Source organism: Zosterops lateralis (genome assembly GCF_965231275.1).
Source record: "Zosterops lateralis genome assembly, chromosome: 7".
NCBI classification, from domain to species: domain Eukaryota; kingdom Metazoa; phylum Chordata; class Aves; order Passeriformes; family Zosteropidae; genus Zosterops; species Zosterops lateralis.
The window spans coordinates 30214413-30233542 of record NC_139767.1 but is presented as its reverse complement, the minus strand read 5'-3'; the positions used below and the strand labels follow the sequence as shown (position 1 = coordinate 30233542).

Here is a 19130-nt window from a genome sequence, read left to right as displayed (position 1 = left end):
AATTTGCTGTTGAGCTATAGGGTTTATCTCCAAAATGGGAAAGCTCCATACCTCAAATGTGTCAACAAAAAGGAAGAAATATGAGAAGACTATTGGACAAGTAAGAGCGACCTATAACTCATATCTGGCAGTGATGTATTGCATGCATTAATTGCTTGAAGAGTCAGATTTTCTTTTCACATTACTGCAAAAAACAATCACAGCTGAACACAGTAACAGGAGCAAACACACACATTTAATTGCTTTGACTTCTCAAAGCAACAAAGGTTTGTGTTTGATGAGATGAGATTCAAAACTTCAGATCCAGGGCATGACTGAGAACTGGAGTCCAGTGCAAACATTTGGAAATCTGAGTGGAGGAGGCCTAGACTGTTCTCCAAGCTGGCCCACGGAACTGTATTTCTGTGCTTAACATTGAACATTTTAAAGCATATCAAGAATTTAGGCCTCTAGTTTTTGAACATATACAACTCATGCCCCTCTTCATTCATGAAGGTATTTAGGCAGGTGCTTAAACCCAAGTTAGTCAGGAATTGAATTCAGGGATATGTACTACGACACCAAAAGCCTGGGTATGTTTAAGTCTCTTTGAAGTACCTTCCTGAACTCTGGCTGTGCTGCTACCCACATATATTAAAAAGTGTGTTTCAAGAGAATCATGGCAATGAAGTTGGCAGCTTAAAGCCTAAATTAACCATGTGGTTAAACCCACTCAGGTAACACACTCACCTTCTCAGCATATTCAGACACAATTTGCTTGATCTCATCTGACTGGAGTCCAACAATCTGGCCAACTGTGCTTGCTGTCAGTCTGCCCTGCAATTGTATCAAGAAATGCTTGGAGTTAAGGAACTGTCTGGACTTTTACATGACAATTTCCAGTAAGTTCTAACTTTAAACAGAAATTTGCACAATGAGTAAAAATTTCTAGTCATAAGAAAAGTCCAGGAAACACTCCACCCCCCCAAACCTAATTTTGCTGATATTTCTCACTTAAATCCTTTTAGCAAATTTTTATTCATATTTCAGAAACTTAATTTTTATTCTTTATACTGAATTTTGCATTTGCTTAATAAACCTCTAAGCATGCAGGCATGTGTAAGAATTCACCTTCAAACTGCATGCATGTATAAAGCCAGTTTTCAAACAGAACTGAATTCTACAGTGGATTTCAGTAAAAACCATGTCAATCAACTCTGAGACTAGACTAATTATTACCTTTTCTTTCATGACTCCAGAATAAACAGAAACAATGTTTCACAACTGAATTTATTCCCAGTCCTTTCACCCAGAAATTAAAGAACAGGCTACAAGTTCCATTACATCATTAAATACAACTATTTAAAAATAAAAAAAGATACATATCCAGTACTTTCTGTGTCTTAGACTAATGTTGCTGTTTATTTATAAGTGCTTTGAAAAGAACCTTGAAAGGCACAGAGTTTTCCAGCACCCTCCCCAGTAATCCTTTGAATAACTTCACAACATGAATAAAGTAAGATAGTGCATCTTGGATAGTTGCAAAGTGATGTCTTTGCCCTGAATTTCTTGTAGAAACTATTCAAAAGAGGCATTTATTTATGTTGTCATTATCATTTCTGATTCTAAATGATACAAGGCAACTAATTAACCTTGTAAAATTAACTGTCTTCCTAATTCAACCATTTTTTATGCACTCTCCTTATGAAAATTTAAACATAGCCATTCCAAGACTTCAGACCTGAGTCAGCAGTCTGAAGTTAAGAATAATTACCACAATCAACCATAATTTAAACAAAGCTGTATCAGTTTTTAATGCTACTGACCTCTTCTTTTGCCATCGCAGCCATTCCAGTCATCAGAGTTTTAATGCGAAGCTAGAGCAAAATATGAAAAATTATACATAACAATTTAACTTCTGTTGTTTAGCTTTTTTCTGCCAGGGACACATACATATAATTAGTATCATATAATGTGTATTTTAAAGCATATAATGGGGCACTAAGTCTGTGAAAAGATGAGGTGGTTAAAGTTACCAAATTTAAGGAAAATGTCTTGTAACAGTAAATATTCACTCAGATTATTCAGCTCGCACTGTCAACCTAAAATCAACCTTTTAAAAAAATACTGATTGAAAAAAAAAAAAAAAAGAAAAAAAGGAGTTTTTGGATATTAAACCTCAACAGGCATTAATTTTGTGCATCAATTTCAGGCTCCATATTCTCCTGTGGGAAGCAATTCTCATTTCAACTAACCATGGAAATTTTCATTCCTTTGGAGAACAACTGGGCAGTGAAAATTGCTGCTCTCCTCCCCAAGTTAGTACCTCCCACGCCTGCTGTGTCTGGGGCTCACCTCTTCAGCAGCCTGAAGGTCATCTTCATCAGAAGGTTCAGCCTTCCCTGCTGCTGCAAGCCCTGGAGGTAGCACTGCTTTTTTATCTTCAGCCTTTTAAAGAAAAATTAAGACATTATAATACCTAGTTCCAATATTCTTAAGTGTTAAGAAAGACATCAAGGAGAACATGCCAATGTAGCTGTTTTGTTTATATGAATACACTTCAGCTACTGGAACATCCTCACCCTCCAAATCATGCCAACTGCAATGTAAACCTTCTTGATTTCTCACAAGTATTCCAACTGTGTCTCTGGCTTCCTGTGGACTTATCTGGTCCAAAGATTCCTTATTCCACAGCCTTCTGAGAGCTGCCAACCTCAGGAGACAACCCAGAATACAATGCCTACTACACAGGACAAGATGATTTTTTTTTTTTAAACATAAATCTTTTTGGTGCAACAAACATGCAACATAAAGAGTGCAAACATGCCTAGTTCAGTTAGGAGAATTTGCACCACCAAAATAAAGTGAACTGGGGACAGCCAGACTCAATTTCTAGGTCACTCTGCTGCACCACTGACCTATTTCTCTGTCCACTTCTGCCTGGCTGGGACTCAGCTTCCACAACAATCGTGATGAACATCTAATATACAATCTCCCAAAGGCAACAGAATTTTTGAAGAAACAAACTGAACTCTATAAACATGAGTAGTGGTTACTCTGAGGGCAAAACAGGCATGCCTAGACTGGAAAATATCTCCATTTTTTAAAAATTAAATGTGACATTTTTATGTGGAATACTGAGATAATGAAGAAGAGCAACTTTAATCTACTCAATGTATTGTTGGGTCCATGACGTGTTTAATGCATTATCTTCATTATCTCTGTCTGTAATAAAAACTTGTAGCCAAATTAATATCTGCACTGAAGTGACAAAACTGCTGGTACTCTGTATTTTATGGACATTTTAAGATTCCATAATCATCAAAAGCACAGCAAGGATGCTAATTTTCAAGAAGGACAAAGATTTATTTATGGCATGGTATCAGCTTTCTCTAATACATTAAACAAAGTGTTTTGTAATAAATGTCTGCAATATTTCTCATCAAGTTGAATGGTTCTTTAAAAAGAAAAACCCTTTAATGATCACATTATGGAACATTCAGTTAAAAGATACTGAACAGACAAGATATGTCATTACCTAACAGTAAAATTCAAACCAAAACCAACACAATGCCCAAACTCTCTTTCTTTAAAAAAAAAAAAAAAAAAAAAAAAAAGTTTACAAAATGTGATTTGTGAGCAGAGATAAAGGAAATCCTTCAGAAAGGGTAATCAATTCCACCTTTCAAGGCCTGCAAATTTTTAGTTCCAGTTAGCAACTTTAAGAGCTGTTAATAATAGAAGTTATAGCTGTTTATTCTGCTGTATTCTTTTAAGACTTAACAGCAACCAAAACTTCAACAATGCAGTTCTTCCCATAATTTGAGTATTTAAAATTAGGATTTTTTACCTGTTCTGTTTTTCCTGCTTGTCTGCTAAATCCGTATCTCCTACAAGAACAATAGTAACATGAAGGAAAAATACTGTTGTTTATGACTTTCACAAACACCTCAAGTTTTTATCACTTTTCAACATAAGATATGCACCAAGGCCTAGGATCAAATTAATTTTGAAATGTTTCAAGTAAACTAAATAAGCAGGTACTGGAGCATATTTACAGAATGGTTTCAGATCCATCTATTCCTTCCATCAAGATTTGCAAATCTTCACTTTCCATAAAACACTGTCATGTAAAGATCATGAAAAAGCAATGCCCTCTTCCCATTTGAAAGAGCTATTACACTACAGTCCATATTACCGTTAAAAGGAAACTACTCAAAACAGTGAGCTTTGAGAAATCAAAAAATCTATGGCTTTGGGAGAGAAGAAGCCCCAGAAGATACAAAATGGAATTCAGATGTCATCTGCACTCGTTAAGTATTAAGAGCTCAGACAGCAGACAGGATGTCCTTACCACTAAACTGTGAAAAGAAAACTGGAAATAGAAACTAGAAATAAAAGCTCTGTAACTTCATTTTTATGTGTCTGGAGAGCCCTCAGTAAACCAGAGGGACTTTCAGAGATAATGGAAAAGTGAAAGTCTTGGCAACTTTGTCTCTGAATGAAAGTTTGCAGGAAAGCGAGAAGACAAAACCATAATTTCAGCTTCCTGATGCAGGAACCACATGAGAACTAGGAAAAGAAGCAACAGCAACTGCAGGTCCTTTTTCACCAAATTTTCAGTGGATTGCTTGCAAAAAACTAATGTTGATTGACACACACTACCTGGAAGGATGATGTATTTAAACCATTTTTATAGAAAACGAGTATGTTAAAAAAACCCACCCTAGAAGGAGCATAAAACCTGGTCTCCCATTGTACAAAATACAGTTCACAAATATGAACTGTCCAGTCCCCAGAGAATTTATAGAGTGAGGAAACAAAATCTGAAACCAAACAGGAGTAAATATGAAACAGTTCAATTCTGAACAGGAAGAACCCTACCAGAATCGAAATTTTATCTGTACTGCTTGTAATACACAATACAAAACCCAGAGAGAGTTAAATGAAGCCTTTCACCTGCCATATTCCAGAAGTGTAGCATGGACCTTTGATTCCTCATCCAGCAGTTTCTCAGCTCCTGTCTGACGTTTGTATTTTCTCTGGGGTTTGTAAACCTCCTGCAAGACAGTGAATGAGGGAAAAGAGGGTTCTAAAATAAATGAGGAATTGTTATCTAAAGTGGTATCCACACTGTCTGCTTTCCAACTAAACATATTTACCCAAATAAACACCCTTCACTTTGTCTTTTTGGAATACATTATAAAACCTTACTGAATCAATGTCTAAGTAATTTTCTATAGAAATTGTCTAAGTTTAAAAAATATATATATGAGTATTTAACATGAAACAATGTCTCAACCATCTCCTCTGTCATGTCTAAAAGAAGAGTAAAAAGTAACACACTGAACATCTATTAAACTGATTTGGCTAATGCCATGTCTAGAAATGTTACCTCCTTTGTGAGTTAGTTCTACTCTTAAACCTCTGATTAGATAATTAAATGCAACTATTACTTATTCAATGATCACAGGTTACAACAGAATTAAAGCAGATTTTATTACAATTTAAGAAACAAAAATGTCTCAAGAAGTTTGGTAGTAAAATGACTTTAATCTCCTGCTATCCCAGTGTAATTCAACACCTGGACAATAGTCCATCAAATAAAACAAGGATTCCAAAGTACTATTTCGTATACTATATGATAGAGCTGCTTCCAATTTAAAAACAAAAGGAAGAACATTTCTTTTTTGATCTTTCTGCACCACACAAACCATTATTTTCAACAAACGATTGCTGCACCCTAACACTGCTGAAATGGCTTTCCATCTTTTTCAAAAATGCAATCCCAAAGTGGAGATTTCAAACAAGTGAAAATTGACAATATTCCTTGGCAAGCTTCTCCTGAATTTATCTGTTGCCCTTTACAATTTTTACTTAATTTCTAATCTCAATCTTTGCTTGCAGCTATTCAATCTTGCTACATTTTTGACTGTCACATGAAAAAGCTTTTTATGACCAAGGATCTCTCACTAAATAAATGTATTTTCACATCTAGAGTAAAGCAATCTAAGTCATAAAAATAACATCAGCTTTAATGATGACATTCTATTTTATACCTGTGCTATAGGAATTGTAGGCATCATACCATAAACATTAGTCTTGGCATCAGGTAATTGAGTAGTTGAACAAACCCACTGCAAGATAACCTCAGTTCACCAGCCAGTCACCTTTCAGTAGCAGCAGTCCTTATTCCAATGACCATCACTGATACTTAACATTCCCTTTTCCAACCTTTAGATCATGACCATGAATCTCAGTGTATTGTCCCTTGAGGAAAAAGGATGTGTCCTTAGATCAGTTACAATAATGAATTCACACAACCAACTAATCTTTCACACTTGCTGATCTTCTTTTAGGAGAGTGGATTTCTCTTCCAATTCCAATGCACAATGATTTAAAGGTGACCTGCAAAAGAACCTTCTTCTAATGGCCACGTTCTCCTCCTTCTAGTTCCTATAGACAGGAAAGCTTGTGCACATTCTGCCTTGAAAATTCATTCTGTTTCCTAGACTGCACTCATGCCTAAATGCCTTAACAGATCTCAAGAACTAATCTTTCCTTAAGAAGATCAGGTGCCAGCTGTGGAAGACATGATCCTGAGAGAGCTCATCTGTTTAAGGAAAAGGTGTTTGGCTAATGACACTCTCAGCAATGATGAACAAATGTAAAAACTTTATGTACCAAGAAGATGCACCAATAAACTAGAGATCTGTGAGACACAATAGAAGACAGAGTACAAACGAACAGAATATAAACACCAAGCCCTGCAAATACTTCTCGTTCTCAGTAACCAAAGGCAACCCTTCATCACTATTAATCAAATATCCTCTCTATTTTTTAAATTACACTGAAAATTTTAGGCACTGGTGTCTCATAACAGTATTGTGATTATTTTGTTTCTGCCTCTTCCATGACAAGGGCAAGATCAGCCACCTGGATACAGAATCTTCAGTGTTAAAGACAGTGCAGGTAAAGGGCACACTTGAAAAATCAGGGCAATTGTTCTGAAAACTGAAAATAAGCAAAAGCCCAATGAGTTTCAAGTGCTACTTGATAGAATATACATTTGGAATTTGCTTTCTCACATGGGTTTGCATTGTCTCTCAGTGTAAAGAGCTGTACAGGTGCATAAATTACGTCATGATACCTATGTAGAGGGTGAGCTAACTTGGAAAACAGAATACATGTCTCACTGGAAAGGCAAGTGTTTCCAGCTGGAGTAAATGACTCATTGTAAGCCTGCTAATAATTAAAAAACCCAATTAAATCATGGGGAACAACACTTTAGAGACTGTAATTGAAATTTCCAAGGCAAGGTCAATTATTCAATTAGATTAACAAAGGAATTACATTGGTCATCTCCTGGAGACTTTCACTGCAATGTTACTCCACAAACACATGCTGTAATTCAATCATGTGTACTAGGCTCAGCAGCACTCAGGTCACTTGTACAGAAAAACAACTACCTCCCTCCAAAACCTGACAAAAGAGTAGGGTGACTTGCCTGGCCCATTACAACCTCTTATATGCTGGTGTAACACCAGCACTGAACACCTCCATCTGTGCATGAAGAGCTCAGGGTGCCTGGCTAGAGCTGTCTGAAAAACAGTGATTTTGTCAGGAGAGTAGGGTTTCACCTAATATTGAAGAGCCTTGGAAATGTCCCATTCAAAGCAAACCTAGGTTTCTCCTCTATTGTCAAATGCTGGCCTGGAATTTATCAAGATGACCCCAAAAAACCCCCCAAACCAGTAGTGAACTACTGTGAGTCAAAAATGGCGGATTGATGATCCCAAGCAAAGAGGGAAATTAGAAAGCAAGGACAGACAAACTCCAGTTGCCAGCCAGACAGCTGAATTTAGGTATGAGTGAGAGAACCCAGGTGTTCAATGTGCCACTCTGTAGCATTCGGGAACAAGCTTTCAAAAAAATATATACAGTTTATCTAAGAGTTAGAGGATTTGCATGTGAACAGGGAGAACACAGGTGAAACCACCTTTCCCAACCAACATCTTCCCAACCAATATACATGAAGAAAAAACATTTTTGAAGTAGTGTGTGTACTGTCACTGCTAATTACAAGAGGCAAAAAAATCAAGTTCTGAAATGCAAATAATTGAGATCATCACCATATTAACTAATTTCAAGACAAATAGCACAACTGCTGATAGCTTCAAACACACACTTAAGTCTGCTGGGGGTTTAACAGTCTGTAAGCTGCCCTTTGACTTTTGTGTGATAGTTTGGGTTTCCACACACCCTGTGCAGGCAATGAGCATGGTTTATCTCCTCATACAATGCACACCTATCAATCTGATAGACTGGCATTCCAGACCTGTCTCAAGAATGAAGATCAACATGTAACTTAATTGGGATCTTCTCATGAGAAAACCCAGGACTGGTTGTAAAAAACAGAATTAACCACCTCCATTTCAATACTAAAACCACTCACCTGGCCATAAAAAAAAAAGAAATCCAACATACTTACAAAGATATCAGTAACTGTTTTGAGTGCTTTCTCTTTTCTTTGCATGAACTCATCATCCTGAAAGACATTAATGGAAGTAATTAAAAATATCAGGAATGGAGACTAAAACTCAAACGTTCTAATGATTCTGTGCAACAAAGCAGTCAAACAGTTTGAGTTGACCAATGATTTGGGTGAATTGTTAGTGATTTGCTGTAACACAGAAAAGTACTTGTTTCTGCCTTCAGATGGGAGATAGGTCATCAAAACTGTGCCCAGATCAGCAGCCTGGCTGCTCCCTGCTTAGGCAGTACCTGACACAACAGCAACCCCAGCCCACTACTGGCATCTCCAATCTTTACTACACTATTAAGAAAAGAAGCTGGATAGACCTAATGTGGAAAAGAGAAGTTTCCTCTACTGTTATTTTAGTTTCTAAGCATTAAATATAATAATTTTTAAAAAATTAAAATTAAAACCACCCCAAGTTAATAAAATCTGTCTATCCCAACAGTAGGGACATCTACCTTTAATCTGTTACTAAGGGAAAAACTTGGGTCTAGACGTTAGAAATGGAATTGCCTTGTGACATTTATGAACAGAACTGATGGCTCTGCACTACAGGCACATATCCAAGCTCATTCAATCTCTCCTTCTTTACCAAGGAAACTCCCTATCATTGCTGAAGAACACTTCAGTTTCTGAATGAAGTTTTTTAAAATTTAGTTTTCAAGAATGAATTTTGCGGTTTGGATACAAGAGGACAAGAAAGTGCTGCCTTTCAGGACTCCAAAAGAAACCCCAGATTATAGAGCATTAACACCATATTAATTCTCAGTTACCTACATTAGCTTCTCCACAGCATGCTGGCTGTTTCTGAATATCTACAATGACACAAAAAACCCAAATACTGTAGAAAAACTAAGGCAATCATTAGGCAAAAATCAACCAGAATCTACAAAATTTTTGTCACACACACAATAATGCTTCAATTTCTTCCCAGATAAATTTGTAGGGGATTAATTTAGGACTCATTCACAAAATGATGGCAAAAGCAACTCTGGTAAAGTGTGTAGATTTCAGAGCTGTAAGGCTGGTACTGCAGCTGAACATCTGACTTACTATAACAGAAACAAGAACTGCCTTGATCTTACCTCTGGCAGTCTGTGAGTTTTTTGAAACTGTGATATGGAGTAAGAACGGACATAATCTCCCATTTCTTCCCTTGTTTCTATTGCACGCTTCACCAGCCACTGAAAAAAAAATGTATCAGCTGAAAACAAAAGAATAACAGCAGCAAGCATCAAACTACTGCCTGATTTTTAAATACACAATAAAAGCTAAAAGTACATTTTTAAGCACAGAAACAAGAACATGCGATTTATTTCTAAACATGGCAACTCTTTGGCCTAATCCTAATAAAATGCACCAGTATTTCCTACTTTATAAATTTATAAAAACATCTGCTACTTCATAAACATTTCTTCCTCCTCTGTGCACATGTTTCTTCTATGAAATTCTCCTACTATAGATCACTCACTGGTTTAAAAGACTACAGCTCCACCATAAAAAGATGCATCTTCAAGCCTATGAAGTGTTCATGAAGAACCACATGCCTGTGCAAGAAAAAAGACTTCTTCTGACATTTATAAGACCACACAAAAAGCCACAAAATATTGAAGTACATTTTAAACAATGTTGGAGAAGATAAATCTTGCAAGCTGTTGACAGCCTGTGCAGGAGGTCACAGAAGAGATGAGATCAACTGTGGGATCCAAGTTTGAACCAGCAACTGTTTCCTGTGCTGTAACCATGAACCCCTGGAAAGCGAGGGGAACACGATGACAACAAGAGATGATAATGAAGACTATTAATTACCGAGCACGTCTCAACACAAGACTGTGTACATACTTTTGCCTGTGATCATATGCAGAATTTATTAGGAACAACAATGACATTTCTGCCCAATGGAATATTTGTTAGACTTTTTTTAAATTTTTTTTTTAAGTTCTGCTACAGTCTATGGCAGTGAGCCAACTCAGTCTAATTTCTTCCTGTAGGGAAGGATCCATCTAAATTCTTAGCAAGAGCTAATGGGACACAATGCCAGGCTTAAGAGCAAGATTTTTGTATTATTTGGAAAGTGATTTGAGATTTACAGATAGCAAGTGGAATCCTCAGTTTAACAGAGCATTGAATAAAGTGCCATTATCAAATACATAATTCCTACAATGGTGTAGTCAGCATTTTTTATTTTGCACGGCTTTTTTCAGAACACAGTATTCTGGTGACACCAACGAGTTTTCTTGAAAGTCTGATTTGGCTGGGATATGAAAAGAGGAACCTGCCTTATCTGGAGCAGGCAAAACTTCAAAGGGATCTGACAGAAAGCCACAGTTTTTAAACAAAGATCCCCTACATACCAAAAACTAAGTATGGGTCAGCTGTACCACCTACTGGCCAGCTACAAATACTGAGGGTCACTGCTCTCACAGAAACCCAGAAGCAGATTTCTTTCCTGTTTAAAATTAACATTTATCCTTTCCAGAAGTACTATCCCAAACCAGGATTTGGGATAAAGCAGATGACAGAAAAGAATGCCTAGTACTACTGTTTTTACAGGAGGAGGATTATATTTCCTATGAAAGAAGCCTAGTATTTGATAAATGTAACCATTCATTGCCATCCAGTGACCAGGGCAAGAAACTCACCTGGGTTAATTTTTTTTTTCTGGGTAGGAAATAAGAGTTCAGAAGCAAAAACTCACATTAGCAAGATACAAACTCTCCACCTTAAGCAGCACCATCACAGCCTGAAAGCTGTGGAAGAGTAGCACATACCACAGAATGTTTTGTGGGGAGTGCAGTTAAGTGTGGTTTTCCTCAGGAGCCTCCAACTAGAAGGTAACAGGAAAGAGCACCAGGAAGTTTTCCCCACTTCTTATAGACTGAAATTTAGATTCAATTTTTACTTGCTAAATTCCTTCACAGGCATGAGGTAAGGAGATATTTAATGGAAAAGAAGCTTACTTAACTTGGACCTATCTGTCAAAGGTACCTATCTGTGTGTAGATGAAAGGGAAATCAAAAACTGATAACAGCATGCCAAGGATTCTCAAAATACCACATGTAACTGGAACACATCAAGTGTTAGCTTAAATCTTAATAAACTTGAGAGCAATGCACATGATGAGTTAGTGGTGCTCAACAAACACATAGTGAGAGGATCACTTGTCAGAGAATAGTTTTTAACTGATAGGAAATAAGGATGAATTATGCTTAAAGAAATGACCTCAGTGGCTTTTGCCTTATTCACATCATTCCGATTCAAGGTCTATCTGCATAATTTGCTCCATAAGCCTAAACACAGACTGTAAGGTATTTGTTCTATTTCCTAGTCTGCCAAAGCAGACTATCAGATTCCACAACAAGATTAAACTTTGGTTTCTTTAAGCAGGATTTCACAACAGGCACAATCTACTCCACTGCAAAGAATTCAGAGTTTGCTTTGTTTACTTTCTAAATGTAGATCAAACAATATTTAAGAAGTCTATCATCCATAACATCACTTCATTCTTTGAAAATATTAAACTACTTCTCTGTGCTTATTTATTCTGAAGTTAAATAAAGAGCCAAACAATAATTCAAAGCTTTGTTCCATTTTTTATGCAAGCTTTATGGCCTTTTTCAGCAAAGTATCAATACCATGAAATTATTACCTGTACAACAGGAAATATGTGAATGAAATCCAGTCCCTGGATCTGATGCGGTTCCAAACGATGTGGACACTTCATTTTTGGTAATACTGACACGATTTTTTCAGTTAAGGCACTATTACAAAAACAAAAAGACAGATGTATATATGCTACAATTTTCTTTTGTAAATTACAGATTATTTTTGCAAACACAGTAGTTCAAAGAATCCCTCTAATGACTTACACTATATATAATGGAAAGCACTCATTTACAAAACAGCTTTTACAGGCACTATTTAGATCACCAGTCTGTGAAAAAGTGATTAATCCAGTCATTAAGCTCCTACATTGGAAATTCATTTAACTATTACAGAAAATTTCAAGATCTGCATGTCTGGACAGATAAAATATCCATATAAGATACACCTACAAACACCTTTGCATGTTATAGTGTACACCCAACATGAAGAGAGTAGCTTTTAGAACAGTTACATAAGTAAGAGATGTGCGCTCCAAGGAAGTCCAGAATCAAATGTAAGGACTTAAAACTTTATTTAGCAGAACTCTCAAAATATATCTTTATACTGCTGAAACTTTATGAATTTCAATACATACTGCGCTCAAAAGCTAAGTACACAGTACACTTCACATACTTTTCAAGTGACTAAAACTGAATTTGCTGGCAGCAATCTCATTCTAGAGCTCAGTGAGTGCTGGTTAAGAGAAAGGATTACCCTGCCACAAGGGATCCATCTGCAAGAACTTCAGCCTGTTTCCACTGAATACCTAATTTTAGGGTAAGAATTTTTTCTGCTGCCAGTGTTGAACATTTTTTTAAAAAGAACATTTTTAAAGCAGGTGTAACCACTGAGGATGAAAACTTGACTTGGAAAACCAAAGCTATTTCCTCATGAAGGAAAATAATTAACTGGTCCAGTACTGACCTCAGTGATATTTAGCACTGTCCAAATGGACAACTAAGATCCTGGAAGAACAAAAGGGGATCAAGAGATACAAGACAGCGGCCAAAATCTGGGAATAGAAATGCTTTACTTCCTACAGGGAAGTGAAGCACAATCAAAGCAAATGAAATTAAAACAAAAGCTGTTTATCCAATAGATGCAAGATCCTCTCCTAATGTAGGTTTCCACATTTATTTCAGCCCAGCAATTAAATAACAGGACACCATCACAATGGTCTAACAACATCACTTTGGAATAATAACGAGAAAACACAGTTTAACTTTTCTTTATCCTGAAAACACCACAGAAGCCCTGAGCCTCTACCAACACAAACATTACATGGACATCAAAACAGCCTATGCTCCTATGATTCTGAACACTTTAGATTTACAAATAAATCATTGTTGCTGTTTTGGGAGAGGAGCCTGGTTTTTGTTTTGCCAGTTTTGCATCCAGTCAGCTGGAAAAATAACAGAACATTTTGAGAACAACTTAACTATTTCCTACACCTTGTTGTTCTTAAGGAAAACAAAGATAAAAAACTACCACCACCATTTTCATTCCTAGTCTCTACTTAATTCTTTGCACTCAGCAATGATTTATGTAGGTAGTTAGTTTTCTATGATGATTTGAGCATCTCCAAATGCAATTTCAGTACCCACAAATATTTATTTTGGAAAGCATTGCCAATGCTCTGTGACTTTCAAGAAAACACAGAAAAGATGTTCTTTTTAACTACACTGAGTAAATAAGCCTCTTCATACCACTGTAACTTGTCAGGCTAATCTTATTTCCTGCAAATTTTAATTATGGCTCTTTTATCACAGATACACATAAAGAAATGATGGAGTTTAGAATGTGTTCCCTTTCCCAGCATAAACAACATCTATAACCTCCCTGTGACAGGAATTAGCTGGCTTATGAGCAAATTCCATGCATAAGAAATGAATCAAAACAAAATGTTCTCATTGGTCACCCCGAGGAAGGAAATCCTCCTCCTCAGTATGGGGCAGGTAACTATTTTGGCAACAATGACATGCTTTAAATTCTGTTTGCTGATGCCTACAATTCCAACCCAGAACCATAAAAGGGAGTCAGAGGTTATTTACACAGCAGAACTGCAGACACAGGGAACTCAGGGAAGCTCTTCTAATGTTGCACTCCAGCTTCCAGCAGCGTGGTCTCCCTCTGCCCTTTGCTTTGGCCTCTGCATCATCCCCTTGTGCCAGCACAAGCATCTGTGCAGCTGCACAGAGAACTGGATCCAGGAATTCATTCATGTTAAAACTATTTTATTTTTTTTTTTTTTTCTTTTGGGTTTTTTTGGGTTTTGAGTTTTTTTTTTTTTTTGGTAGGTTTTAATTTAGATCAGCTCCCAATTCAGTTCAGTGTGGAGCCACATAAATGCTTTCAGTGCCTCACAGGGATATAAGAACATGGCAGCCCAAAGGGAATAGCACTGCCTTTTTTAAAATAAGCTTCTTTCAGGGTTTAGAATTTGTGGAACTACAGTTTGAGAAACCCAGAATCCTGTGCAATGTTTTGTAAACAAGCAGTCCTCGAAAGCAGGAAATTTGAACTGAAACTCTTTCTTAGAAACACAGCAGGTAACTTCTCCCTCTCTGCCCACTTTTTATTTTCTAAGTAGAAGAAAAATCCCCCAGTTGCCATTTAATCGACTTACATTTTCTGACCAATGGTAGAGTTTTCCTGAAATAATAAATCCACGTCGATGTCGAAGCTGCAGGTAGTGATACACCATGTCATGCCTCCCACCACCTGGCAAAGGAGCAACAGCATGGTCAGGCCCATTCTAAATTGAAGAGTCAAACCCAAACACATATTCAAGGCTTTATTTATTTTAGAAACTACATCTCAGTAATCTCACTATCCTCTCTGCTCTAAGACAGACTCAGATAATATAACCATACCATCTTCATACAATACTGCACACAATACCCATGTACAAGAAGACAGAAACCAACCCAGCAGTTATTGACAACCTAAATTCCTCTCTTAGCTTTATGTATTAGTTTTGAAACAGCTCTCAGATTCAAAAAAGGAAAGCAAACAAAAAAAAAATGGATAAAACATAACAGTATCTTAAATGTCATGACCTCTAAAAAGTGACAATATCAAAGTTTTATCAAGGATTATAATTACGGCATTCTTATATTTACCTTTCTATATACATCTTTGCTACTATTATTTTTTGCTTGCTGACATATACAACACAAAGTGTTAGACACAGTATCAGCACAGCAATGAAATCCCCAGCTCTGCAGAAATCTATTTCAGGCCCTATTCTGACATAGGCATATTTAAACTCCTGAGCCATTTCATCAACTTTACATAAATATTTAAAGACAACCTTGCATAAACATGTGCAAGATAACCTAAATGTATGCAAAGGCAAAGAAGAGAAAAGGGGATTAAAATGTGGAGTAACTTGCCAACATCATGCAGCAAATTATGAACCTTGGTGTCTAACAAGGTTTCTGACACATTACTCCTCTCACACTCCCCTCTGGAACTGATAACCTACAAACCCCTCTGGCATTGCAGAGTGATCATTTTCAGTAGCAAGGCTCATTTTGGTGAGGTTGGGCACTGCAGTGAAATGGTAACTCTGCAATTGTATTTAAGTAACTATAAGTGATTTCTACACATAAATGCAACAATGTCACATGCTAAGGCAGTCTCCTTGAAACCACTCTGTGAGCACAGATTCCTGAGCAGTGACTGTTAGCAATACCAAGGAGCTCGAATAAAATAAAATTGCCTTGCAAAGTGAGGCTCTGCGGTGATCAAAGATAGAGCAGGAAATAGAAGAATCCATTTCAAGGCTGCTGTAGTTCTGTGTTTTCAAACTTTGGTTCAGGAATTTCTCACAGAGTCAGCATTAAAGCAATTCAGAAATCTCTCTTCAACCTGAACTTTGCTCACTGCTAGTATCACACACTTCCTGTCCAGGACAATAAACGTTAACAAATATGACATTTTAAAGATATGTAAAAACAGCCCCCAAATAATCTCACCAGGCTAACTGTTCCATTGTTACACAGACACTTCCTCATTTCTCATCAATGGTTGTTTTTAAAATTACCATGCTATCTCCAAGTATCCAAAGACTAGTTATTCTAACTGCTGCTGGGAGAAGCAGGAAAATTCCCTGTACACAACTCTAGCACAGGCCATAGCACCCACAAAAAAGCAGACAGCAGCTACTTTGCATCCAAGTGTCTCCTCAAAAACAGGCCTTGCTGCACAAAATTGTCTTTCAAGACGGAGGAGGTCCTGTCTGTCCGAAACTAGGTCATTTGTAGAATTATTCACACAGGGAAGCCTCAAAGGTTCCAAAACTGTCTTTTATAAAGTCACCTAGAAACGCTAAGCAAACTGGCAAAGCCTCTTACACTTAAAATAAAAACATTGTACTGGCCTCACCTTGTCAAAGGGTGATAACCCCTTGATTCTTGCTCGAAAATACCCAGCAGCCACCAACAGTTCCAAGATTTCAGTCAACTTGATGTTTTGTTCCTCATCTTCTCTTGTTTCAACCTGACAACAAACAACAAAACACTAATTCAGCTTTTCTCATTCATTTGAAGAAAGAGCGTTTTCTGAGCCTAACCTTGGCACAGACCAGTATCAGAGAAAACCTGCCCTCCATTGGCAACTTGGTTGTTAATTTGAAAGACATTAAAAAAAAAAACAAAAACAGGTAACACATTTCTACATGGATTTAACATCACATATTTTTCACCCAGTTAAATACTTTAATCTGCTTTTGCTGTTCAAACTCCTGGTCCACTTCTTGCCTTCAGCTGCCGAGTGTCCTATTGCCATAACTCGGTTAATTCATTCTCCATTTCACACATTTCCTTCAATTTCAGGGTTCATAAAATCACACACCTCAATTTAACCTCCATCCCAGCTAAAACCAGGACACGCTTCTCTAATCCTCCTACAAAAACAGGAGGAGACACTCACACGGAATATCCACTTTTTTGTGCAATGCAATTTCAAAGCACAACAGTAACAAAAGTAAACTCTGACGGGCAGCCCGGGCAGCCCCAGTGCTCCGAAGCCTCACCAGCACAGCCAGCCCATCCCAGGGCTTTTGTCCCCACCTTGTAGGATAAACCCCACAGCTCCCAATACACGTGATTTCCTAGAGCCACAGAGCTCCCGAACAGCTCGGGCTAGGCCGGAGAGACGGGAACAGGGTGCAGGTCTGCCCCGAGGGGCTGCGGGGACCCACCTGCACACCCTCCCCACCTCCAATGCTCTGGGCACCCTCCTCCTCTCCGCTCTCTCCCACGGGAACCCGGCGAGCCGGGGGGCAGAGGGGACACGGGAAGGCGACCGAAGGTGACCCGCAGGGCGATGCCGGCAGCCCCACAGGCCTCCCCGAGCCCGGCCCGCTGTGCGGCACCGAGCCCCCGCTCCTGGCGAGGGCCGGCACCGAGGGGAAGGAGCAGCGGGGATCCGGGGACGCCGGTGCAGCGGGGCCTCGGCAGCGCCCGGGGGACGGGGGGCTGGGAGAGACGCGGCTCCGGTACCTCCTGCGGGGCCTGGCGCTCCTGTCCCCGCGGGACCCCCATCGCCCTCCGCCGCCGGCCGCGCCGCTGTCACGTCCGCTCCCCGCCGCCGCAGCGCCCCGGCGAAGGGGTGTTCCCGGCCGGCGGCTGCCGGGTTCCCCCGCCCCCGCTCAATGGTTCGCCCGCACCCTCCTTGCGTACAAGCGCATCCGGGCCGTGCCATTCGCGGCCGAGGGGTGCCGGGGAACGAGGGCGGCGGCTCATGTGACTGACGGGCTGCGCGGAGCGCAACGGCCGCGGCCCCGCCCGCGCGCTGCGCCCTTGGGGGCGCCCCTGGGTGTCCCCGTGCCCGCGGCCCCTCAGAGCGCGGCCCCTCCCCGCGGGCCACGGGCGCTTCCCCTGCGCGCCGCTGCCCTTCCTCCGGCCGCGGCTCTTTTCTCCTTTTTTCTCTTTTGCGAGGGGTCTTGAGGCCTCCCGTCAGCATGGAGGACAAGTCACTGAGCGCTCTGGCTGTGAGGCGCCTCACGGCCACTCGTGTCCTGCTGGGCGCTGACACTTCTTACTGCCAGCCGTGTTTCCTTTGGTGACCCAACAGCTGAAGTGGGGTTTAATGCTGCTTTTCCTCCCCTGCACACAGGTCACAGAATCACTGAGTCAATCAGGCTGGAAAAGACCTCTGAGATCAGCAGGTCCAACATCGAACACCATGTCAGCTGGACCATGGCACCAAGGGCCATTGCCAGGGTTTCCTTAGAGACTTCCAGGGTGGCTCTACTACTTTCCTAAGCAGTTCATTCCAATATCTAATCACGCTTTCTGCTAAGAAATTTTTACTAATACCCAACCTAAACCACCCTGGCACAGCTGTGTATACAGACTGTATCCTCTCATCTTGTCGCTGTTTGTGTGAGAGAAGAGCCCGCCCCACCTGGCTGCACCCTCCTACCAGGGAGTTGTAGAGAGTGAAAAGGTCACCCCAGAGCCTCCTCCAGGCTAAACACCCACACTCCCTCTCCTGCTGCTCAAATCCATCAGATCTATTTTTCAGTCTCAAAAAACCCCCTCAGTCTGTTCTTGGTTCTGGTTCATGGCACGTCATGGGGCCATGTGTGAGCATCCCCTGGTGGGAAGGTGATATATTCACTCTCCTGCCCTCCTCCTGGGGGCTTTTAACTAGCTCAGTTATTAGGAGGATTTGGAGAGAATTATACCAAGGACGAGGTGAGATATCTTAGAAGAGGCCCTTTCCCCAGGACCTTTGTCCCAGGCGTTTATTCTTCGAGTTTCCAGGGGGGAAAGAGAAAGAGCAAAGGAAGGGGAGACAATTTATAGCCTCCCAGCTCAGAGGAGAGATAGCTAGACCACGGCCAATGGGGTCAGAGAAGGAAGTTAAGGGTCACTCTGAGTGGTAAGAAACTCTAGGGGGTCAGGAGGGAGAAACAATTTCCCTAGAGAATTACAACAGGAAGGTGGATGTGCTG

The 19130-nt window shown here is 39.6% G+C and overlaps 1 protein-coding gene across 1 annotated transcript in view; it reads right to left on the bottom strand.

The window, feature by feature from the left end:
- CCDC93 (CCC complex scaffolding subunit CCDC93) overlaps positions 1 to 17785 on the bottom strand; it is a 35873-nt gene extending 18088 nt beyond the window's left edge. The window contains exons 1-11 of the mRNA XM_083865656.1: positions 17671 to 17785; positions 16553 to 16666; positions 14790 to 14884; positions 12168 to 12279; positions 9604 to 9702; positions 8471 to 8527; positions 4939 to 5039; positions 3830 to 3869; positions 2335 to 2427; positions 1806 to 1856; positions 730 to 816 (exon numbers count right to left, since the gene is read on the bottom strand). Coding sequence (XP_083721782.1) covers positions 730 to 816; positions 1806 to 1856; positions 2335 to 2427; positions 3830 to 3869; positions 4939 to 5039; positions 8471 to 8527; positions 9604 to 9702; positions 12168 to 12279; positions 14790 to 14884; positions 16553 to 16666; positions 17671 to 17712 — 891 coding nt within the window. The 5' untranslated portion in view covers positions 17713 to 17785. The remainder of the gene's footprint in view (positions 1 to 729; positions 817 to 1805; positions 1857 to 2334; positions 2428 to 3829; positions 3870 to 4938; positions 5040 to 8470; positions 8528 to 9603; positions 9703 to 12167; positions 12280 to 14789; positions 14885 to 16552; positions 16667 to 17670) is intronic.
- Positions 17786 to 19130: the final 1345 nt, after the last annotated feature.